The sequence below is a fragment of the Narcine bancroftii genome, chromosome 3, assembly GCF_036971445.1.
Source record: "Narcine bancroftii isolate sNarBan1 chromosome 3, sNarBan1.hap1, whole genome shotgun sequence".
Lineage (NCBI taxonomy): Eukaryota > Metazoa > Chordata > Chondrichthyes > Torpediniformes > Narcinidae > Narcine > Narcine bancroftii.
Genome location: NC_091471.1, coordinates 321,845,069 through 321,871,285, shown reverse-complemented (window position 1 = coordinate 321,871,285; position 26,217 = coordinate 321,845,069). Strand labels below are relative to the sequence as shown.

Genomic DNA, 26,217 nt, shown 5'->3' with positions numbered 1-26,217 from the left:
GATGCAGTGTCACAGTGAGTCAAAAAGTACAGGGTACAGTGTTACAGTGAATCACAGAGTGCAGAGTGAAGTGCTTCAGGGTGTGGTGTTACAGTGAGTCAAGAGTGCAGGGGAAGGTGTTACAGCGAGACACAGAGTGTAGCATGTAGTTTAACAGTTAGTCACAGAGAACAGGATGTTGTATTACCATGAAGGTTGTGGTGGTACAGTGGGCCACAGAGTGCAGGGCGTGGTATTACAGTGAAGGACAAAGTGAAGGGTGCAGTGTTACAGTGAGTCACAGAGTTCAGAGTGAAGTGTCACAGCAAGTCACAGACTTTGGGGACAAAGTGAAGGGTGCAGTGTTATAGTGAGTTACAGAGTGCAGGGAATGATGTTCATTGAGGCACAGAGTGCAGGGTGCCACATTGCAGTGAGTCACACAGTGTAGGGTGTGGTGTTAAAGGGAATCACAGAGTGCAGTGTGCAATGTTATTGTGAGTGCAGAGTGTAGTGTTATAGCGAGTCATAGAGTGCAGCGCTCAGTGATAAAATGAGTCGCAGAGTGCAGTGTTACAGTGAGTCACAGTTTGGGGTGCACTGCTACAGTGCAGAACGCAGCGTACATTAACACAGCACTCTGCACCCTGTGACTCACTGTACAGGATGGGATGTTACAGTGAGTCACAGAGTGCAGGGTACCATGTTACAGTGAGACACAGAGTTCAGGGTGCAGTGTTACAGTGAGTCACAGAGTGCAGTGTATGGTGTGCAGTGGGACCCAGAGTGCAGGTTGCGTTGTTATAGTGAGACCAGAGTGAAAGAGTGCAGGTTGGAGTGTTACAGTGAAACACAGAGTTTTGGGTGCACTGTTATAATGTGTTACAGCGAGTCAAGAGTGCAGGGTACAGTGTTACAGTGAGTTACAGGGTGCAAGTAGCAGTGTTACAGAGTTCGGGGTGCGGCGTTACATTGAGTTGCAGAACACAGTGTGCAGTGTTATTGTGAGTTACAGAGTTAAAGATACCGCATCTTGTCTCTATGACTCACTGTAAACTATAACCACTCTGTCATTCAGTGTAACAACCCATCCTGCACTCTGTATCTCACTGTACACTATCATCCCTGCACTCTATGACCCACTGCACACCGTACCCTGCACTCTGTGACTCACTGTAACACTGCACCCTGAACTTTGTCTCACTGTAACATGGTACCCTGCACTCTGTGACTCACTGTAACATCCCATCCTGTACTTTGTCTTACTGTAACACCCCACCCTGCATTCTGTCTAACTATAACATCGTGCCATGCACTTTGTGTCTTATTGTAACACACACACCCTGTACTCTGTGAGTGACTGTAACACAGCTCCCTGCGCTCTGTGACTCACTGTAACACTGCTACCTGCTCTCTGTGATTCACTGTAACACCACATTCTGACATAGAACGATTGTTACTGAATTGATGGACTTTGCTCCATCCCCCCTTCTCTCTGTCACTTTGTGGTTCTATGGTTGTTTCATTGTGCTGCTCAAAGAGTAACCTATCGTTATGGGTGACTTTGCACTGATCTCTGACCTTCGGTGTTTTACAGGACATGGCGGGTTTGCTGAAGCCTAACTCGGCAGAGGTGCTCATCAGTGCACTGAGGGAGCGCTTCCCGGATGTGCCATTGCACGTGCACACACATGACACAGCGGGCGCTGGCGTAGCCTCGATGCTGGCTGCGGCTCATGCCGGGGCTGATGTGGTTGACGTGGCTGTGGACTCTATGTCCGGCATGACTTCTCAGCCCAGCATGGGAGCCTTGGTGGCCTGTACCCAGGGGACGGATCACGACACAGGTCAGTCGGCAGTGTAGGGTCACCCCCCCTGTTCCACCCTCCTCCTGTTCCCCCCATTCCCACCTTACTCCCCCTTTTCCATCCCCATGTCGGTCTTAAAAACGCAGCCTCTATCCTCAAAGACCCCTCCAGCCAGGCCATACTCTCTTCACTCTGCTACAATCGGATAAGCCTGAAGACGAGAACTCAGCAGCATAAGGACAGCTTCTTCCCCACTGCCATCCGATTCCTGAATAATCAATTAGCCAAAGACACTCTCTTACTTTTCATCTTCTACTATTTTTTAATTTTTTGGAGTAATGCTTGCAAGATGGGTTTAATCTGAATGTTTGCCCTCTGATGCTGCAACAAAGCACCGAGGTGTCCAGAACTGAACACAATATTCCAAGTATGATCTCACCAAAGATTTGTAGAGCTTCATGGCTCTTGAACTCGATCCGCCGACTAATGACAATCAGCATCCATTCAGCCTTCTTAACTATCCTAATGACCTGTATAGTGAACTTGAGAGATGTATGGATTTGGTCTCATCCCTCTTCTTCCACCTTGTTGCGAATCTTGCCTTTAACCCTGTATTCTGCCTTCTCCAGATTGAACTCCATCTGCCACTTTTCTGCCCAACTCTGCATTCTGTCCATATCCTGTTGTAACCTACCATAGCCTTCAATGCAGTCCATAACTCCTCCAATTTTCCTGTCATCTTCCCAACTTTTTTTGCTTCTACCCTCCCACCAGATATGCATGTGCATGTACGTGTAACATAATTGTGTATGCATGTGATTGTGTGTATATATTTGTGTGTGTTTCTCTGTGTGCGTGAAAGTGTATGTCTGTATGCATGTGTGTGGCTCTTTGTGCATGTCCACGAGTGTGTGTGACTATGTGTGCATGTGCAAGCATGTGTGCACAATCATGTGTGTGTGCGTGCATGCGCATGTGTATGTATATGCATGTTTGTGTGTGTAATTGTGTATGTTTGAATGTGCGTGTGTGCGTGTGCATGCACACTCATGTGTGTGCATAAGTTTGTGCGTGTAAGAGTTTGGGTGTGTGTGAATATGCATGTGATGGTGTGAGAATGTTTGTGTATGTGTGTGTGTATGTGTGTCTGTGAGTGTGTGCTTGTGTGTGGGTACACCTATGTGTTTGTGTGTGTGTCTTTCAGTGTGTATATCTGAATGTGTGTGTGTGTGTGTGTAAACAACCTTTGGTTAATAGTGGATTTTACTGCACACAACATGGAGTTTGGTAAAAATGAACCATAGGTTTTACATAAATGTCCTCCCTCAGACTCACACAGCACAGAAACAGGCCCTTCGGCCCAATGTCTATGCTATCCAGCTGGCTAACTAGGCTTGCTCTATTTACCTGCATTCAGCCCAATACCCTCTAATCAGTGGTTCTCAACCTTTTTCTTTCCACTCACATACAACTTATTTAAGTAATCTCTATGCCATCGGTGCTCTGTGATTAGTAAGAGAGATTGCTTAAGATGGGATGTAGGTGGAAAGAAAAAAGTTTGAAAACCACTGTTTTAATTGTACCTAATTGACTCATTATGTGCACGGTTCCATAACTCCAAAAGAAATGGCCCAATGACAATTTACTCAAGCAAAATATTTCAGTAACATTTGGGCATAGAGCAGTGATTCTCAACCTTCCCTTCTTACATCCCACCTTAAGCAATCCCTTACAAATCACAGAGCACTGATGGCATGGGGATAACTTAAAAGTGGTATGTGAGTGGGAAGAAAAATATTTGGAACCACTGCCATAAATCGTTCCATTGCAAACAACTCTTCCCCGGCTTTTATACAACGTAATTAGTGCACACTGGAAACATGCCCCCCCTCCCCACACAGACACACTCATATGCTTACACACACAAACTCACACACAGATACACACACTCACATATACTCACAGACATACTCACACACACAGACATATACATACAAACACACACATTCACACACTCACACACACAGTCACACACACACACATAAACACACTCAGACATGTCCACACACATACTCATGCATACACTCACACAAGCACACACACAAATACACACATACACACACAGGCTCTCACACACATACGCACCATCTTACACATACAGATCACACACATGTTCACATACATACACACACTCACAGACACACATAGGCATACATACACTCACATTCACACACACACAGTGATACACATGCTACTAATGTTCACATGCACAAACACAATTCAAACACTCTTAACACACTCATGTTCACACACACTCATAAATACATTAACACCCACACACACACTCACACACATGCACATTAACACACACAAACACACACCCACACACTAACACACCCACACAAACACAGACACATCCCACACACACTTTCTCTCACACATGCACTGACACACATTAACATGCACACTCACTCTCACCCACATTAACATACTTTCTCACCACTAACACACTCACACATATACTAATACTCCCACACACACTCACACACACTCACTTCACATGCGCTCTCTGTCACACACACCCATAAATGCATATACTCACATACCAACTAACATACTCATACACAAGCACTCACACACACTAGAACATCCATACTCTCACACGCATGTACACACGCACCCCACACTCTTACACAGGCCACAAACACACTACTACACCAGCACATGCACTCTCACACAGACATACATAAACACACACATACACACTCACATAAACACACAACCACATAGACACAAAAGCATGTAAAGGCACACATGTAACACACACACACACACACACACACACACACACACACACACACACACACACACACACACACACACACACACACACATGTGCCCACGCAGATTCTCCAGATACTGAGCTGGTTCTGAGCCAGTCTTCCTTTGACGCTCCAAAGAGAAAAGCCTAAGCTCTGTTAACCTTGCCTCATAATACAAGTTCTCCAATCAAGGCAACATTCTGATGAACCTCCTCTGCTCCCACTCTACAGTTTCCATATCTTTCCTGTAATGAGGCGACCAGAAATGAACACAATATTCCAGAGTTTTAGAGAGGGGTTTACAGGGGCATGGGTCAAACGCAGATCATTGGGACTGGTGTGGGAGGGGCATCAGACATAAGAGCAGAAATAGGACATTCAGCCCTTTCAGTCTGCCCTGCCATTTAATCATGAGCTGATTCATTTCCCCACTCAGCACCACTGCCCAGACTTCTCCCCATAACCTTTGATGAGTCTGCTGAGTTTCTCGAGTCCGCAGACTTTCCTGTTTTATTCAAGAACTTGTTGATCTCTGCCTTAAATACTCCCAATGACCCAGCCTCCATAACCTCCTGTGGCAACAAATTCCACAGATTCACCACCCTCTGGCTGAAGATACTCCTCTGCATCTCTGTTCTAAGCGACGCCTTCATTCCTGAAGTTGTACCCTCTTTTCCTGGACTCTCCCACTGTGGGGAACAATCTTTCCACATTTACTCTGTGCATGCATTTCAACTTTCCAAATTTTTCAATGAAATCTCCCTCCCTTCATTCTCCTAAATTCCAACGAGTACAGGCCAAGAGCTGTCAAACACTCCTTTCATTCCCAGAATCATCCATGTGAACCTCTTTTAAAACCTCTCCAATGTCAGGACACCCTTAAACAAGGAGCCCAAAACTGCTCACAATGAGGTCTCATCAGTCTTATAAAGCCTCAACATCACATCCCTGCTCCTACTTTCTACTCCTCTGGAAATGAACGCCAATCAGGAAAGCATGGGGGTTGGGTTGAAGGGTCTCCCTGTGACTGAGTGGAGGAGGGTTGCAGCCCAGTCCTGCACAGCCGCACTAACCACTGCCCACCGTCTCCCTCCCCCCGCCCCGCAGGTATCCAGCTGGAGAAGGTGAGTGACTACAGCCAGTTCTGGGAGATGACGCGGCAGCTGTATGCTCCGTTCGACTGCACGGCCACTATGAAGTCCGGCAGCTCAGACATCTATGAGAACGAGATCCCCGGTGGCCAGTACACCAATCTCCACTTCCAGGCCCACAGCATGGGCCTTGGCAACAAGTTCAAGGCTATCAAAAAGGCTTACACTGAGGCCAACAAACTGCTGGGGGACCTGATAAAGGTGAGGGGCAGATGCCTGGGCATGAGGGGACAGGGAGGGAGAGGGGGGATGGGAGGGGGGAAGGGGAGGGGAGGGGAGGGGGAGGAGGGGAAAAAGGAGAGAGGGGAAACAGCAGCGGAAGGTGACCAAATACTAGTTTGATGAGGAAGTGAATTAAAAATGTCAATGGTGACCCAGGACAACCGTCTGTAGGCTTCAGATCTTGCCATTCCTGTTGATGACAGTTTTCACTCCCCATCCAAGCCATTCCCACACGGACATCTCAGGCCTCAGCTTCATGCGTGCCCGGTAGGTCAAACATAACCTGGAGTCTCAGCTTCTCACCCACCGGCACCATCGGCGGCTTCTCCGATGCCCCATCAACCCATCTGGTTCCACTGCACCCATCTCTTCTTTACCTTCCCGTTCTCCTTCTTATTCACTCTCTCTCTGTCTCTCCTTCTCTCTCCCTCCCTCCCTCATCTCTTTCTTTCTCTCTCTCTCACACCTTTCTCTACCCCTTCTCTCTCCCTTTCTCTCTCTGTCTCTCTCTCTCTGACACTCTATCCCTTTCTATCTCTCTCCATCCCTTTCCTTCCCTCTCTCTCTTTCTATCACTATCTCCCTCCCTCTCCCTCCCATCCCCCTCACTCTCTCTCCCTTTATTTCCTTCCCTCCTCTCTCTCTTTCTCTCTCTCTCTTTAACCCCTCCTCTCCATTTTGATTTTAATACCATCTGTTTTGAGAGTCCCCAACTAATGAGTTGTTCCTCTGATTTGCACATGGCGTCGGTTTGGTAGTGCCTATAGCCATGGACAGACATGTTGGTGTGGGAGTGGGGTCTGGAATTGAAATGGATGGCCACTGGGAGATCCACGCCATTACAGTGGACAGAGCTGAGGTGCTCAACAAAGTGATCTTCCACACTGCGCCCAGTCTCTCCAATGTAGAGGAGACCAGGAGGGGAGCCCCGGATGCAGCAGATGACCCCTGTAGTTGTTGGTTCACTTGGAAGGACTGTTTAGGGCCGCAATTGGTGGTGAGGGAGGAAGATGGACCTAAGGTCACAGGGGTAATTGGTGGGAGGTTTCTTCGAGGCAAGTTCATTGTCATTGTCACCTGACACCTGGGCTTGTTTCATTGAGTGCAGTGCAGTAAGTTAATTCTAGCATGCAGGCAGGAACAGAAAGCTGAAGACCAAGAGCCTCGAATTGTCAGAAATTATGAAGGGACAGGACCGTTTTCCCAGCAGTTAACCCACTGCCTCATCTTCACCAACCAATGGGAAATCCAATCACCCATCCATAAGGACGATCTTGAGACCCTCCGTTTCTCAGAGGCAAATGCATCCAGTTTTGGCAGAAGGGAGACAGGAAAGAGGGAGGGAGTGTCACCAGGGGCCAGCGGGGTCCTAGGGAGGCAGGGAGGGGCACAGTGCGACAGACAGAAGGAAGGGCAAGGGCAGAGTCAGGAGCAACAGGCAGCAGATTTGCAGTGAGGGTGAGGGTGGGGGGGGAGAATAATTGAGGAAGATTTTTAAATTTTAAATGTGACAGGACCTTCACCCCATGAGCCCGTACTGCCAAATTTACACCCAACTGACCAACAATCCCCAGTACGTCTTGAAGAGTGGGAAGAAAACTGGAGCCCCTGGGCAAAACCCATGCGGAAATTGGGAGAACGTACAAACTCCTTACAGACAGCGTGGAATTCAAACCCCGATCCCGATCGCTGGCACTGTAACGATAATGTGGTGACCACTACGCCAACCATGTGTGATGGAGGATGAAGGTAGAAATAGTGGAGAGCAAAACCACCTGTCTGTAACTTGGAACCAGCTCTTCTAGTCTGTGCTGAACTATTATTCTGCCTTGTCCCACTGATCTGCACCCTTTCCATATCCGTCCATACCCCTCCCATCTATGGACCTGCCCAAATTTTTCACTGCTTCATTTGGCAGCTCATTCCATACCCTACAACTCTCCATGTGAACGTTTCCCCTCTAATGTTCCCCCTAAACTTCAACCCTTTAACTCTTAACCCATGTGCTCCAGTTCTTGTCCCACTTACCCTCAGTAGGAATAGCCCTGCTTGCATTTACCCTGTCTATCCCTCCTCATAATTCTGTAAATCTCCCCTCATTCTCTGATGCACCAGGGAATAAAATTCCAACCTGTTTAATCTTTCCCTGTAACTCAGTTCATCAAGTCCCAGAAACATTCTGCACTCTTTCTATCTTATTGATATCCTTCCTGTAGTTAGGTGACCAAAACTGCACACAATACTTCAAAGTGGCCTCACCAATGTTGTATGCAACTTTACCATAACATCCCAACTCCTGTACTCAATACTTTGATTTAAATTTCAATTTAAACCTGCAGCACTGTAAAAGGCCCTTCTGGCCCATAAGCCTATGCCGTCCAAAGAGACTGAATTAACCTACAATCCCCTGTATATTTTGATTGATAGAAGGCCAACATGCCACTTGTTCTCCTTATGTCCCATCACCCTGTGAGCCCACTTTTGATATTGAATGCCTGTTTCCCTGGCCCCAGGTGACTCCTTCCTCGAAGATCGTTGGTGACCTTGCTCAGTTCATGGTCCAGAACAATCTTACCCGGGAGGAGGTCGAGGCGGAGGCCGAAGATCTTTCCTTCCCACAGTCAGTGGTGGAATTCCTGCAAGGATACATTGGCATTCCCCATGGTGGATTCCCCGAGCCTTTCCGCAGCAAGGTAAGCTCCCACTCTCACCCCACCTCACCCGCTTCTCTCTCACTGTCCCAGGTCCTCTCTCTTTCTCTGTTCATCCCTCTGTCCCTCTCTCTGTTTCTCCATCCCTCTCTCTCACTGACCCTCTCTCAGTCCCTCCCTCTGCACCACTCTCTGAACCTTTCTCTGTCTCTCCATCCCTCCCCTTCACTGTCCCTCCACCCCTCTCTCACTGTCCCTTTCTCCATCCCTCTCTCATTGTCCCTATCTCTCTCTCTGTCCCTCTTTCTCAGTGTCCCTCTCTCCATCCCTCTGTCCCTCTCTCCATCCCTCTCTCTATCCCTCTTTCTCTGTCCCATTCTCTGTCCCTCTCTCTCACTGCCCCTCTCTCCATCCTCTCTCACTCTCCCTCTCTCAATGTCCCTCTCACCCTCTCTCCATCCCTCTCTCTTACTTCCCCTCTCTCCATTCCTCTCTCTCACTGTCCCTTTCTCCATCCCTCTCTCCCACTGTACCTCTCCATCCCTCTCTCACTGTCTCTCTCTCATTATCCCTCTCTCCATCCCTCTCTCTCATTGTCCTTCTCTCTGTCCCTCTCTCTTACTGTCCCTCTCTCCATCCCTCTCTCTGTCCCTCTCCATCCCTCTCTCACTGTGCTTCTCTCTCTCATTATCCCTACATCCCTCTCTCTCATTGTCCTTCTCTCTGTCCCTCTCTCTTACCCTCTCTCCATCCCTCTCTCCATCCCTCTCCATCCCTCTCTCACTGTTCCTCTCTCTCTCTCTCTCATTATCCCTCTCTCCATCCTTCTCTCTTACTGTCCTTCTCTGTCCCTCTCTCTCACTGTCCCTCTTTCTCTCATTATCCCTCTCCATCCCTCATTCTCACTGTCCCTCTCTCTATCCCTTTCTCATTGCCCCTCTCTCACTGTCCCTCTCTCTCTTTCTCTCTCCTTCCCTCTCTCTCACTGTCTCTCCATCCCTCTCTCTTACTCACTGTCCCCCTCTCCCTCTCTCTCACTGTCCTCTCTTCCCTCTCTCATTGTCCCTCTCTCCATCCCTTTATCTCTGTCCCTCTGTCACTCTCTCTCACTGACCCTCTCTCTCTCATTATCCCTCTCTCCATCCCTCTCTCACTGTCCCTCTCTCTCTCATTATCCCTCTCTCCATCCCTCTCTCACTGTCCCCCTCTCTCTCTTTCCCTCTCCTTCCTTCTCTCTCACCGTTCCTCTCTCCATCCATCTCTCATTTACTCTCTCTCTGTCTTTCTCATGGTCCCTCTCTCTCATTTAGCCTCTCTCTGTCCCTCTGTCTCACTGATCCTCTCTCCATTAATCTCTCATTGAGCCTCACAAATTCTCACCATTCTCACTCCACTCTCCTTTCCCTCCCTTGCATTCTACCCCATCTTTTTCTCTCTGTTTTCCTCTGCCTTTTTTTCTCTCTCTCTATCACTATCCAGACACACCCTGACCATCTGAGTGTTCCTGGCGATTTCCACTGTCCCCGTCTCTCCTCCTTCCCACCTCCTCTCCCCTTTTTTTGCTTCCTCCAACTCCTCCTCCCTTTCCTCCCTCTCCCTCTCCACCCTTCTCCTTCACTTCACTCCTCTCGCCCCCTCCCTCCATCTCCCCTTCTCCTCTCCCTCTTCCCATCCCTCCTCTCCCTATCCCTCCCACCCCCTCCCTTCTGCTTCTCCTCCCCTTGACTGATGGATTGTCTGTAGTGACCTGCCTCCCCTCTGCCTTGGCACCTGCAGGATGATTCACTCTGTGTCTGGCCCCCACAGGTGCTGAAAGACCTTCCACGGATCAAAGGGCGGCCAGGTGCCTCGCTACCGCCTCTGGACTTTGAGCGGCTGGAGCAGGATCTGAGCCTGCGACATGTGGATGAGCTCAGCACTGAGGATGTGCTCTCGGCTGCCATGTACCCCAAGGTCTTCGATGAGTTCAAGGACTTCACGTCCCAGTTCGGCCCGGTTGATTGTCTCAACACTCGCCTCTTCTTGGAGGGACCCAAGATTGCTGAGGAGTTTGAGGTACAGCCACTCTGCCCGACTACTTCTGCTGGGGAGCCTTTCCTCCTGTCTACTCCACATCCCCAACCTTACCCCAACCCAGGTCATCCTGAGGTCATCCAGTATTCTGTCGGACAACATGTTCAGCAGTGTTTATCCAACCCATGGTGGACAAACTAACATACGCACACACTCACACACACACACACACACACACACACACACACTCAAACACGCGCGTGCACACACAGACACAGACACACTATACACACAATCACACACACTTACACACACACACTCACTCAAACACGCACACGCACACACACACACTTATACACACACACACACACACACTCACTCACACACACACACACACACACACACTCAAACACGCGCGTGCACACACAGACACAGACACACTATACACACAATCACACACACTTACACACACACACTCACTCAAACACGCACACGCACACACACACACACACACACACACACACACACACACACACACACACACACACACACACACACACACACACACACTCACAAACACATCATGAATCTGCAGAATCAGACAGAGTGTGACACAATGGGGATTGCTGAGGATATTGCCAGGTCTTGGGGCCTGCGCTACAGGGAGAGATTGGAGCAGGCTGGGCCTTTATTTCTTGGAGCGGAGGAAGATGAAGGGTGATCTCACAGAGGTGGACAGAATCACAAGGGAAACAAGGGCTTGGATGATTGGGATGTTTCAGAAACATTTGAATAGATTCATTGAGAAAATAGGTTTAGAGCAATGGTTCTCAAACTGTTTATTTCCACTCACATATGACCTTAAGTAATCCTTTACTAACCACAGAGCACCCCTGGTCTGTTTCTGCATTGTGTAACTCCCAGAGCACAGTGTCACTTGTCTTCATTGAGAAGAAGGGCATTGAGAGCTCATGATCCGGATCACACTGTGAGTTCTGCATGCCCTTACAAGGACATCAGGCAGTTGGAAGGGGCGTGGAGGAGATTTACAGGAAGAGCATGGATAGAAAACAGAATTCAGTTCTTCAGCCCATCTAGTTTAAAAAGGGGTGTAGGCAGAAGACGGGTAACTATTGGCCAGTTAACTTAACATCTGTAGTCGGGAAAATGCTTGAAGCTGTCATTATGGATGAAGTAATGAAGGGGTTCTATCAGGCAGATGCAGCATGGATTCAGAAAGGGCAGGTGTTATTTAACAAACTTGCTGGAGTTCTTTGAGTTTATAATGGGTGCGGTAGATAGAGGGGAACAGGTTGATGTTGTATATTTGGATTTCCAGAAAGCGTTTGATAAGGTGCTGCACAAGAGATGTCAATAGTTACAGATGAATGGAGTCAGGGAAAGTATATTGACATGGACTGATTGAGAGAAGGCAGAGAATTGGGATAAATGGGTGTTTTTTTGATGGGAGATAGTGGTAAGTGGGGGGACTCAGGGGTCGATGCTGTGTGTCTGCAGCTGTTCACCATTTGATGATTTGGAAGAGGTGACAGAGTGTCATATAGCTAAGTTTGCGGATGAAAAGCAAATTGTACAGAGGATGTGGAGAGCCTGCAGAAGGATATAGTTAAGTTAGGTGAATGGGCAAAAGACTGGTGGATGGCATACTATGTTTACTAAATGAGAGGTCATCCACTTTAGTAGGAAAAATAGAAGAGCAGATTATTATTTAAATGGTGAAAGACTACAGTATGCTGTAGTGCAGAAGGACTTGGGGGTGCTTGTGCATCAATCACAAAAAGTTGGGTTGCAGTTACAGCAGATTACTAAGAAGGCAAATGGAATGTTGGCCTTCATTGCTAGAGGAATTGAATTCAAGAGCAGAGAGGTCATGCTGCAACTGTACAAGGTACTGGTGAGACCACTCCTGGAGGACTGTGTGCAGTTCTGGTCTCCATACTTGAGGAAGGCTAGACTGACCTTGGAGGCAGTCCAGAGGATATTCACCAGATCCCTTACTGAGACCGTGTCCTCCCGCCCGTCCAGGTAATTGATATAAGCATAGTGTGGGTTCGTGTGTAACAACATTATCTGGTCAACTAGAAGGTCATTTTTCAAGAACCGAACATGACGTCTCAGCAGGACAGGTCCAGGGACCATCAGACAAGCTGTTCATGACTCTCACTTTCGTGGGAAGAACAAACATTAGGGTTGGTGGCAGTGCATCACAGGGACCTGATGGAGTGTAGGGTGCTTGGGAGGATGCCCTGCCAGCGAGTGGTGGGGAGGCCTTTGCGCAGTGGCATTCTCCCTTTTGACCTGCCCGTTAGTGCATGGGTTGTAGCTAGTGGTCCTGCTCGAAGCAATACCGCACTCCAGAAGGTACTGCCTCAGCTCTGCACTCATAAACGAGGACCCCCGGTCACTGTGGATGTAACTGGGGTACCTGAAAATGGCGAAGATGCTGTGCAGAGCATTTATGACTGTGGAAGCGGTCATGTCCAGGCAGGGAATAGCGAATGGGAAGCTGGAGTACTTGTCGATTACCGTGACGATGTAGGTATTACGGTTCATCAATGGTAGGGGCCCCTTGAAGTCCACTGAAATGTTCGGAGGGCTGTGTGGCTTTAATGACGTGGGTCCTCTTGGGCTGGAAGAAGTTGGGCTTGCACTCAACGCATACTGGGCAGGCTCGGGTCATGGAGCGGATCTCATCAACCGTATAGGGCAGGTTGCGGGCCTTCACAAAGTGTGCATACTTGGTGACCCCTGGGTGACAGAGCTCATGGAGTCTCTGCAGCCTGTCCAGTTGTACACTGGCGCATGTCCCATGGGAAAGGGCATCGGGCGGGTCATTGAGTATGCCAGGCCGGAGAGGAGAGTTCCTGGCAATCTTGTCATTTTTTATATTACCCATCTGAGTGTGTAATACTCAGATGGTTGCTGCTGAACATAAATGAGACCATGCATTGGTTGGTCAGCAGTGTTAAGCACCTGCCAGCAAGGTAATGTCTCCAACTACGATGGCCTGGGCCTCCTTCTCGACAGAGGAGTGTTGGCTTTACGGGCCCTGGAGGGTCCCAGAAAAGAAGGTGACAGGCCTACTGGCCTGGTTTAAGGTGGCTGCTAGCGCAAAGTCGGAAGCATTGCTCTTTACCTGGAAGATTCTTCTATAGCGTGCAGAGTGGCCGTGGCAATGTCCAACTTGATGCGGTTAAAGGCCGCTCTGGCTTCCACTGACCAGGGGAAGGACATGGACTTGATGAGTGGCCAAGCCTTGTCAGTGTACTGTCGGACCCATTGGACGTAGTAGGAAAAAGCCCCAGGCAGCATTTGAGTGCCTTCTGGGTTTGGGGCAGTGGAAGGTCCATGAGAGGGCGCATGCAGTCGGGGTCTGGTATTACCACCCCGTTTTCCACCACACAATCTAGTATTGCGAGGCGAGTGGTCCAGAAGACACACTTCTCAAAATTATAGGTCAGATTCAGCTGTTTTGCCATTTGGAAGAATTTGGTGTCATGGTCCTGTGGGTCGTGGCCACTGTCACATTGTTGTTAGGCTATTCTGGTCTACCATCCGGTCAATCTATCGCTGAAAGACCGTGACACCATTTGTGACACCGAAGGGGACCCTGAGGAATTGATACAAACGTCTGTTCACTTCGAAGGCCGTGAAAGGGCGGTCTTCCGTACAGATCGGGAGCTGGTAGTAGGCTGATTGGAGATCAATGGTGGAAAAAACACAGTATTGGGTGATCTGATTCACCATGACCATGATTTGCGGAAGAGATTAAGCGTCCAAGAGCGTGAAGTGTTTAACCGTTTGGCTGTAGTCAATCACCATCCGCAGCTTCTCCCCGTTCTTCACCACTGGCACTTGCGCCCTCCAGGGACTTGCGCTGGCCTCAATGATGGCCTCGTCCAGCAATCTGCGCACCTCACTATTAATAAACTTCCTATTCCCTTGCAACCGCTGCAACCGTGTCTGCCTGTCCCGCATCGGACATGTCAGCCACAAACGAGCCTGCAGCTGACGTGGACATTACCCCTCCATAAATCTTCGTCCGCGAAGCCAAGCCAAAGAAGAAGATCCCCGAAGCTGTACTGCCCGCTTTTAGTGACAATCGGTTTCCAGGCAGGAGTGAGGTTGGCGAAGAGTGCTGGAGGAGCGACCCAGAGGGTAGAGAGGCTGCAAGTGGAGTGTTGGGGTGCGGGGACTGGCGTGGGCAGTCACTGGTAGGAGATCTCCAGGGTGGGGTGGTAGCAGACAGAGAGTGGAGAGTGGGGATCCCCGTAATGAAGTGACACCGATTTAAAATGACATTGGAAATCCAACCCCAACAACAGAGGTGCACATAATTGAGATAGGACCGGCAACTTTATCCCTGTAAATTTGATGCCCTGAACTTTCAAGGTCACCGCACAATACCCCTTGTTAAGAGCGCTCTTTTGGCGAGTGAAATCTTTTGAGTGAACTGCTAGCGTGCATCGTTGGACCATGAATGAAGCTCTCCGTCAAACCTGAATCAAACAGACTGGCTGTTCACCTTAATTGTTTCCATAGCCTTAGCTAGGGGGTGTGGCTGGTCCTGGTTTCATGTCACTGATGCAGCAACCGATACAGGGAGTGGGGCTGCTGCCTATGTTGGAGATTGTGGAGGCTGACATGATGATGTCACTCATTGCGTTGTTGGAGCAGGGATGGAGCATCGTTGGGCCTTGGCCTGGTGCGCACTACGCTTGCGCCGTGACGTCAGCAGGCTGTCAGCAGCAAGTCGCGGAGGCGGTAGCCTCCAGATGAAGTCAGTGGCAAGCTGAGGAGGTGGCGACTCTCGTGGTGCAGGCGGGCTGACGGGGTCTTCCGGTGCAGGGACCCAGTCGGGTTCAGTGGTGGCGGTGATGGTGAAGCATTGTGCAGGCAGTCCATCAGGGCTTGCTGAAGCGCAAGTCCTGTTGAGTGGGGGGAGTCAAGTCAGGGATCAGCATGACAACGGCGAGGGTGGAGCATTGTGAGGGTGGCGCCTTCCACTTGCGGTGCTTGTGTCATGACGTCAAGCAATGCCGCGCGATAGATTCCTCGTTCTCATTGGATGAGAGTTCCGAGGATGAGTAATTAGAATTTCGGGAAGGCAATTGAGCCTCGCATGAGGCACTGTGCTTGATGGCGGTCATTTTGGACAGACTGTGGCAAAGTGGCCGTTCTTTTGGCACTTCTGGCTGCGGGCCTTCCTCGCAGGGCACAGGGATTGGCTCTGCTTCTCCCTCCCGTAGAAGTAGCACTTCGGGGCCACATCGGGTAGTGTGGCAGTGGCATTGACTGGGCGTGCGGAGGTTGGGTTAAGTGCAGGTATTCTACTCATATCATAACGGGGGGCCCAGCGTTCATGCTTAGGGTTCCAGCCTCCATCGTTTCAGCAATTCCCCCATGTTCCAGCAATCGTTGCCTGACTTCATTAGATCGGACCCCAGCCACATAAGCATCCTGGATGAGGTCGTCAGTGATTCCGACCACAGTTTTGTCAGTGCACGCACAAGCTCTACCCAGTAACCTTGGAGGAACGCTTTGCAAGACTCACTGGGCTGCTGCCTCCTGGTCACCATTATGTGCCTGGCATAGATCTTATTCACATGTCGCTCATAGAGTCCCCTCAGCACATTCATGGAAGCCATGTAGGAGGTCGCATCCTGGATGTTTTCGTGGACACCATCAACATCAGCATAGCAGTTTTTTGGGGTCAGAGCACTGCAGATGCACCTCAAAACACTTCAGTCAGGTGACTGCAGGTCGATGCTGAGGCGTTCTGGTCGCAGCATTCACTCCAGCTGTTTAAATTTTTGCTAATAAAATTGAAGCGCATCGAATGACTCAAAGACTTGTTGACTCAAACCAAGGCTTTTATTAGCAAAAGACTGGAGTGTAGTAAATTGAGGTCGACCAGTCCAGACTGACCTGGGTCTGGTGAGGAGCAGCCCTTTCCTTTTAATGCTTTCATTTGTTCTTGAAAATTTTTAAAATCTATGTACTGTTCATTCATTTTACTATTCCTCTGTAAAGAGTTTAGTCTTCTTCTTCTTCTTCTTCTTCTTCTTCTTCTTCTTCTTCTTCCTTCTTCCTTCTTCCTCCTCCTCCTCTTCCTTGTATCTGTGTCTCTTCTGACTTTTTTGTTGAGCTGCTTGTCTCAGTTTGTTGGGTATTTTTTTTTTCTATGGTTTCTTGATTTTGGTCCACTTCTTCTGGGCTGGTTATCTGTTGTGTCTTGTGCTTCCTTTTTTTCTTTCTCACCTCTCCCATTCCCGTTGCTTTCTTTATCTTCCAGCTGGGGGTCCTGCTATTGGGACTCTCTCACCTGTTTGTGCTGTGGAGTTTCACTCAGCAGCTGGTCCCCCCTCCCGCCGGTGTTCTCCTTGTCATGTGCATCGTGCATGCATGATTCCTCACGCATACACAGTTGCGCACCCCTGTTTGGCTCCGTGAGCCATTTTTGCAGTCCCATGATCGGTGGGTCGCGACCCACTAACCTCGGGGAGTGGGCTCCTCTTTCTGTGGCGGGTCCCTGCTTTTTTGTACAGATAAGGCCTTCATCTTTCTCTTCCAGCGTCTTTCTTTCTTCTTTTCTTCCCGTTGTTTTTGGCTTTTCTTTCTTAGGTATCATTTTCTCCACACCTTTATTTTTTATTTACTGTGATTTGTGTGTCTGGGGCTTTGCTTTTTCTTCACGTTTTTCCTTCTTTTCTGGAGAGAGCTGGTATTCTCCTACCGGCCACTACTCCATCACGTGACTCCTCTAGGAGCAGCCTTTATGACTTGCCGGTAGGCGTGGCTACAGCTCTCAGTCAATCACTACTACTATATGTAAATATATACAAATATATACATTAGTTTCTTTTTAAACTTTATTCGTTCAAAAAGCAAATAATATGACATATGCAGCAATTAAGCATGAACATGAACATTTTATATATATATATAAAAAGAAAAGAACCCCCCCCACTTCAGCCAACTCTCCTAAGGAGAGCCATAAAAAAAGAAAAAAGAAAGAATATTAAAAAAGTTAAATATACATATTAAAATCTAGACAATATAAATTGAAATGTAAATATTCCGAGTATAACAGCCACTTATTAATAAAAAAATTATAATTATCATGTGAAACATACATATTTTTTTCCATTATTAAACAATATTTCATCTCGTTATGCCATCTATTAATATCAATCATATTTGTATGTTTCCACATACTAGCAATACATTTTTTCGCTACGGATAAAGCTAAATATATAAAAGCAAGCTGGAACTTACCTAATCCCAAACCTTTCAGAGGTTGCAAACTACCCAATAAAAATACTGTTGGATCTAAAACTATTTTAATCTTATACAGGTATTCTAAAAACGATTGAATTTTCTTCCAAAAAATAGTACATGTATACATAACCAAAGAGCATGAAAAAAATGTCCAACCTTATCACCACATCTAAAACACAAATCTGATTCATTAAAACCATATTTCTTTTAATTTTTCAGGTGTCAAATATAATTGATGTAAAAAATTGTAATTAATCATTGCATAACGTGCATTTATCAATCTAGTTACACTATCATAACAGATATCTAACCAATCATCTTCAGAAAAAAATAAAACCAATATCCGCTTCCCATTTAATTTTAGATCTATCCCAACCCTTTTTATCCATACCATCCTGTAGTACCTTCATAAGAAAAGTCTCAAATTTAGTCATTTTAGGTAAAATCATATCTCTACCAAACATACATTTTACCAAAGATCGAATTTGATAATAAAAAAAGAGTTCTTATCAATACCAAAATCTTCCCTCATCTGATTAGAAGATAAAAACTTACCCTCTTTAAAACAATCTCCCAAATTTTTCACACCTTTAAATCTCCAATGCAATAAACTTTGATTATGTATTGAAAAAGAAATAAGTTGATTATTATACAACGGAGTCAAAGCCAATAATTTACCCCTCGAGCCTATCATTTTATTTTTCTTTATCTATAACTTAATTAAATGTTTTAGTATAGGCACATTATATTGTTGTAACAAATTTATATTCCACCTAAACAAAAATTGATGTATTTCAAATTCAGAAATACTTGCCACTTCAATTTTAGCCCAATTGGGAGGTTGTACCAAATCCATCAATGAACTAATTAATTTAAGTTGGGCTGCTTCATAATAATTTTGAAAATGTGGTAAACGTCGTCCCCCTCACTCATATTTCCAAGTTAATTTATTCAAAGCTACTCTTGAAAATTTACCCCTCCATAAAAACTCCCTAATCATTTTATACAAATCTCAAAAAAAATTTCTATCAAGTAAATACAGAATAGATTGAAACAAATATTGTATACGCGGAAAGATATTCATCTTAATTGTATTTATCCTTCCCATTAAATTAATATGTAAATCTTTCCATTTAATCAAATCAGTTTTAGTTAACGGAGCATAATTTAATTTATATAAAGATTGATAATTAATATTCAAAATTATACCCAGATATTTAATTCGATCAGTCCACTTCAAATTAATAATATTCTTATAAACTGAATAATCTCCTTCACTTACCGGTAATATTTCACTTTTTTCCCAATTAACTTTATATCCAGAAAGTCATCCATATTGTATTAAACATTCCTTCAAATGCAAAAGTGACTGAGCTGGGTTTATTAAATGCACCAATACATCATCAGCAAATAAATTAATTATTTTAGCTATTATTTTATAATCTACATTTAACAACAAAATTGGTCTATATGAAGATACTTTCAAAGGATCTCTATCTTTTTTAGGAATTACTGTAATTAAAGCACTAGAACAAGACTCAGGTAATTCATAATGTTCTCCAACTTGACATTATACATCCCCAAACACTGTAGTGTTTTTTAATTATCATTAAAAAATTTATAAAATTCAACCAAAAATCCATCATCACCAGGTGATTTACCATTCGGCATTTCCAGCATAGCCATTTTAATTTCCGAATCAGTAAATGGTTCTTCTAAATGTGATTAAAAAAAGATCAATCTATTCAGTTTCTTGTTTTCCTTCAGATGTATATAACTTTTTATAAAATGAATAAAATTCATCATTAATCTCACGAGATTTATTAATAAGAGAATTCCATTAATAGTCCTCGATAGCTGTTCTTTCTTTAATTGCCACGCCAATACCTTATGTGCTTTCTCTCCCCATTCGTAATACCGTTGTTTAGTTCTATTAATCACACATTCAAATTGATAAGATTGCAGTATTATATTTCGATTTCAACCTAGATACTTCTATTTTCTGATCTTCTGTAGCATCTTTCTGAAATTCCTTTTCTAACTCATCGATCTGTTTCTCTAATTCAAGACTCTGATTTAATTGATTCTTTTTAATTTTAAAAGTATAACTAATTATTTGTCCTCTCACATAGGCTTTCATAGCATCTCATCATACAAACTTACTTTGAACAGAATTAGAATTTTCTTTCAAAAAAAATTAATTTGTTTTTTCAAAAAATCAATTCCATATATTTGAACAACATTGTATTAAATCTCCAACGATAAGCTATTTGAGTTTTCTCAGAAGTTTCATATGTAAAATATAACAGAGAATGATCTGAAATCACCCTACTTTTATATTCCGCTTTTTGTATTTTCCCTTGTAAATGTCCCGATACTAAAAAAAAAAGTCAATCCTTGAAAAAGATTCATGTCTAGATGAATAAAAGGAAAAATCTTTCTCTGTTGGATTAAGACGTCTCCAAATATCTACTAAATTAAGATCCTTCATCAACGCTTGGACCTGAATTGCCATCTTGGATTTTTTTAACTTTCTTCAGAGATTTATCTAATGAAGGTTCCAAAACACAATTAAAATCACCACCAACAAAAATATTATCATTAGCCTGACCCAAACATAAAAAGGCATCTGAAATAAATATTTCATCATCTGCATTTGGGGCATAAATATTAAGTAAAGACCAGATTTCACTAAAAATCTTACAATCCAATGTAAGAATACATCCTGCCTTTTCCTCCATTGATTGTAATTCAAAAGATAAATTTTTATGTATCAAAATTGCTACACCTTTAGCTCTAGAATTAAATGAAGAAGAATTTACATGCCCAACCCAGTCCCTTTTTAATTTCATGCTTTTCTTCACATTCAAATGTGTTTCTTGTAAAAAGGCAATATCTATTTTCATTTTCTTAATATACACCAAGACTCACTTATGCTTAATCAGACTATTTAATCCTTGAACATTAAAAGTAGCAAACCTCAACTTTGACATAGCTACTATTATTACTAAATACCAATAATATCTTTATATAAAAACTCAAATCAACGTATATAGGCCCTCTAAAAAAATCACAAATTAAAAAATAAAAAAAAAATAATAAAGAAAAAAAAAGAAAATCTACCCCCCCAAAAAAAACTACCAAAAGGTAGTAATCCCCTAAATAAAAATTGGGTGTGGGTCACCCACCAGTGGCTGATGACTAGTAAAGAATTTAGTGCACATCTCTCCCTCTCCAGACAAACAGTCAATAACATCAAAATATCATAATAACAAAAGAAAAAATAGAATAAGAAAATTCTTCTTTTCATCCAGAAGATTCCAATCTCGAAGATCCCGTTTCAGAAGGAAGTTGGACTCTTTCCAATCCCGTTTTTCCCATTTGTGCCATTTCTTCCGTTTCCAGAGCAACCAAATTTTTCTTTAGGAGATAATGGTGGACTACGTCTTTGTCCTCTTATATCTGGCAATGAATCGGCAAAAAATGATTGCTTCACATTCAGTTTCAAAAAAACGAAATTGATAGTCTCCATAAAATACCTTCAACACTGCAGGGTAACGAAAAGTAGACCCTTTACGCCACAAAACTTCTTTAACTGGATTGAATCGACGTCGACGTTGAATGACATCTTGACTCAGATCAGGATAAAAAAAGACTCTGCTATTCTGAATCAATAATGGGGTTTGTCGTTGTCTCGCATTTTGTACTGCAATTCGAAGTATTGCTTCTCTGTCCAAATAACTCAAACATCGAATTATTACCGTTCTCGGTGGTTGACCAGCTGAGGGTGTTCTTTTTAAAGCTCTATGGGCTCTTTCTATCACACTGGCTCAATCCCCTCATCTAGTGGCCAGTTCCACACACCAATCACATCAGGTACCGCTCAGCTTCCTGTTAAATCTCTTCCTCCTCACCTTCAACTTGCATCTTCTGGTTACCAATCCCCGACTCTGGGTGAAAGAAAGCTCTGTGTGCTCATGATTTTGTTTCTCTCACGATTTTGTCCATCTTTATGAGGTTGTCTCTCATCCTCATGTGCTCCAAGGAATAAAGCCCCAGCCTGCTTCTCCTCTCCCCAAATCCTGGCAACAGCCTTGTCAGTCTCTTGCCAGTTCGACGCCTTCCTTTCTACAACACAGTGATCAAATCCGACACAATCTTCCGAAGGGGGCTCCACCACGTGACAGGACCTCCCAACTTCTGGTGAATTGGTGAAGGATTACGAGAGTGGCAGTGGGGGGGGGGAATGTTGTTTATCAGGTGAGAGACCTGTGAGCAGTGGTTGGCCGGCCGCAAGGATCAGTCCACTGTAGAGGGTTTGTCATCTACATTCATGTCTTGGATGATGGGGTGGAGGGGTGGGTCAGTATTTTTGTAGATGACACAAAGGTTGGAGGTGTAGTGGGTGGTGTAGGAGGTTGTTGTGGAATATAGTTGGGCAGAGAAGGAGCAAATGGAGTTCAGTCTGTGTAAGTGTGAGGTGATGTAATTTTGAAGGCTGAACTTGGAGGCAGAGTACATGGTTAATGGTAGGATTCTTTACAGTGTGGGAGAGAACAGGGGACCTTGGGGGCCAGACCCACAGATCTCTCCAAGTTGCCATCCAGGTTGATGGAGGATTGAATTCAAGAGTCTTGAGGTAATGTTGCAGCTCTACATATCTCTGGTGAGACCATACGTTCAGTTCTGATCACCTCATTACAGGAAGGATGTGTATGCAGAGGAGATTCACCACGATGAGGCCTGGATGTCGCATGACACAACGTTGACGGAGCTGGGGCTTTTCTCTTTTGAGCAACAAAGGATACGAAATGACTTAATAGAGGGGTATAAGATTAGGAGGGGCTTGGTGAACAACCAGCACCTTTTTCCCCAATTGTCAATAGCAAACACCAGAGGATACATGTATAAGGGGAGGGGAAGAAAGTTTAGGGGAGATACCAGACGGATATTTTTTTACACAGAGAGAGGTTGGTGTCTGGTGGTAGAGGCTGCAACAATGGAGACACTAAACCCTTTCAAACTGTTACATAAAATGGGGTTAATTTACATGGTTAGTGCCCCAATTTCACGGCAGTTTGAAAGGGTCCAACTGGGTCAAGCCCATTGGAATCCAACCGGGTCCCTGCCCTAATTCAGAGGTAGTACGGAAGCACAATAAAACTTACCCGGGTCTCGTCCATGGCCAATTTGTAAAGGAAAATGGCCGACTCGCTTATTTTGGTGATGTCAGTGCTTGCATGCATGTGTATATCGCTGCGTCAGCTAATATCCGAACATCCTTCTCATTCGCCGTTTGATTCTTAACTTCTGGCAGTACTTCCGGTGAGTGCATGACTTGTCAATCACCGCATCATCATGGGGGAGAGACCCGCCATTAAATTGCCGGGTTGGGGATTTAATGGGTAGAGCTTTCAACACCTTTTCCCCAGTAATCACACCTAGTCGCAGGTGCTGCAGTTTGGAAGGGGTTATTTAAATGACTCTGAGACAGGCTATGGATGTAAGGAAAACAGAGGGGTGTGGGTGCAAGGGAGGGGAGGGTGAGACTGCAATGAGACTGTAATGGTGTAGCTTTATGTGAGTCGGACTGTGCTCAAATGCTCCATGACGGTGTGGATCATGCTTTTGTGGATGAGACGAAGATTTGCGCTAGAGGGGGCAGTGAGAGAGCTGTCGAGGATGCAAATTGGACCAAGATGTACTGCAGATGTGGGTGGGCTGTGGGGAGAGTGGGTTACAGGGATATAGCCACATGCTTCCCCGGAAGTGGCCACTCACAGAGACCCCGTGGCCAGTGGTGGTTCAGTGCTGGGCCCATCGCTGTTTCACATTCTTACTAGAAGGCCCAATATGGCCTGTTTCCATACTGTAAATTATTAAATTCCTACTTCAAATGAAACAGTGTTGTGGAGAGTGAAGACGGTCACAGAGATGGCAGCAGGACTCCAGCTGGGCAGCTGGGTGGAGGAATAGGGGACAGAATTGAACACCTAGCAGGAAAAGACATGTGTTGTGGAAGCCACACAGTGAAAGGTCAGGATCCAGGAAATGTTCTAGAACACAGGGATTCAGCACAGGTACATGCATCACAGGGAGATTGAGGGTTCAGAGGGCTTTCAGCACACGGCCCTTCATCACCTTCCCTCTACCCCCTCTAACCCCGACCTCTCCCCCTTCACCCCCCTCCAACCTCTCCCCTTCGCCCCTCTACCCATCCCCTCCCCCACCCCCCACTCCGTAATCCCTCCTTGTCCCCTTCCCAGTTCCCTCCCCATCCCTTTCCATCTTCACCCCTCCACCCCTTCCCCTCAACACCCTCTACCCCTGTCCCCTCCCCCTCCACTGCCCTCCCCATAACCCTCCCCATCTCCTTCATCCTTCACGCCCCTCCACCCACTTCCTTTCCCCCCTTTAACACCCTCTACCAGTCCCCTCCCCCATCCCCACCCCATCCCTTCCCAGTCCCCTTGTGGATTCTGGATCCGCAGGGTGCTTGCACAAAAGGACTGACTTCAATTACAGTCTTGGTTGAATCATTCTTTAATCTGCAGATTGGGTTACTTTCATTCACCGCTACTACTGAAATGCCACTCAGGAGTCAGTGACAAAAGTCCCCCTGAACAGCTACAATACATTCTTTTTTTATCCTGATACGTAGCAAACTGAATAATGTTACACCAATCATAAAAGACCTCATCTTTTAATATACAATAGTTAATTCCTCGCTTATACAAAGTATCTTGAAGTTAGTACGCTTGCTGTATAATATTTTACCAATCATGAGACCGCAGCTTATCAATACTAGTAGCTAGTTTCTCGCATACGCAAAGTCTCAGTGCTAAACAATGCAGATGCATATCAACAAATGCTCTATTGTTCGCTCAGATGCTGCTGTGACAGCTTTTTGGTAATTTATTTCTTCTACTGTTTTCCCATCATGTTACAAAGCCCGACTACACTATACTAGCCCCTAGCTCTACCTACAGTTTTGCCAACTTCCTCACCCTCCCCCCTTCAGCCCCCTCACCCCCACCCCTTCCCTCCTCTAACACCCTCTACACCCGTCCCCTACTCCGAACCTCCCACTTCACCACCTCCACCCCTTCCCCTTCCCCCTTTAGCACCTTCTACCACCCCGTCCCCTCCCCCATCCCCACTCCTGTCCCCTCATTCCCACCCATCCCTTCCCCATCTCCTCATTCCCACCCACTCCCCTACCCTGTCCCCTCATTCCTACCTGCCCACCCACCCCATCCCCTCTTCCCACCCCCTGCCCCTGTTCCCTTATTCCCACCCTCCCCACCCCGTCCCCTCATTCACCCCCTCTCACACACCCCTGTCCCCTTGTTTCCACCCTCTACCCCCCAACACCTGCCTATTCCTGCTTCCCCAACCACCCTATCCCCTTGTTCCCACCCTCTCCCAACCCCATCCCCTCATTCCCACCCCTCCCCAACCCACATCTCCTCATTCCCCCCTCCCCGTCTCCTCGTTCCCACCCTCCCCAACCCGTCCCCTTGTTCCCACCCCCTCTCCCCTCGCTGTCCCCTTGTTCCCCCCACTCGCTTCCCGTCCAAGCATTCCCAGCTCTCTCCTGACTCCTCATTCCCACCCCCTCCCCCTCCCCGTACCCTCATTCACCCCACCCCCTCCCCTTCCCACCGTTCCCACCTCCTCCCCTGTCCCCTCGTTCCCTCCCCCTCCCCACTAAGATAATATAATATACTATATAATATACTAATATCCCATAACAGCTGGGATGTTATGGTAAATTGTATCACACATTGGTGAGGCCAATTTGGAGTATTGAGTACAGTTTGGGTCACCTAACTACAGGAAGATTGAAAGAGTGCAGAGATTGACAAGGATGGTGCCTGGACTTGAGGAACTGAGTTACAGGGAAAGATCATGCTGCAGGGAAGAATACTTTTGTGCCTCAAGTATCTGTTGTCACAGTGAGGCTGCAACAGATAAGAATACGTTCATCCCTAAAGTATATATCGTCCCCGTGAGGTAAGAATGCGTTCGTGTCTGGAGTATCGAAAGTCTCAGTAAGACTGCAGGAGGAAAGAATATGTGTGTTGTCCCAGTAAGGCTGTAGCAGGTTAGGAATCATTCAGATCTGGTGTATCTGTCCTTCCAGTGAGGCTGCAGCATGTAAAAATACATTCATATCTGCCATACCTATTGTCCCAGTAAGGCTGCAGCAGGTAAAATCATGTTCGTTCCTGGAGTATCTGTCGTCCTAGTAAGGCTGCAGCAGGTA

General features: G+C 46.1%; 1 protein-coding gene across 1 annotated transcript in view; it reads left to right on the top strand.

Moving 5' to 3' along the window:
* LOC138759091 (pyruvate carboxylase, mitochondrial-like) overlaps positions 1-26,217 on the top strand; it is a 403,275-nt gene that overhangs the window by 353,614 nt on the left and 23,444 nt on the right. Inside the window, exons 15-18 of the mRNA XM_069928989.1 lie at positions 1,577-1,826; positions 5,717-5,961; positions 8,496-8,675; positions 10,440-10,688. Coding sequence (XP_069785090.1) covers positions 1,577-1,826; positions 5,717-5,961; positions 8,496-8,675; positions 10,440-10,688 — 924 coding nt within the window. The remainder of the gene's footprint in view (positions 1-1,576; positions 1,827-5,716; positions 5,962-8,495; positions 8,676-10,439; positions 10,689-26,217) is intronic.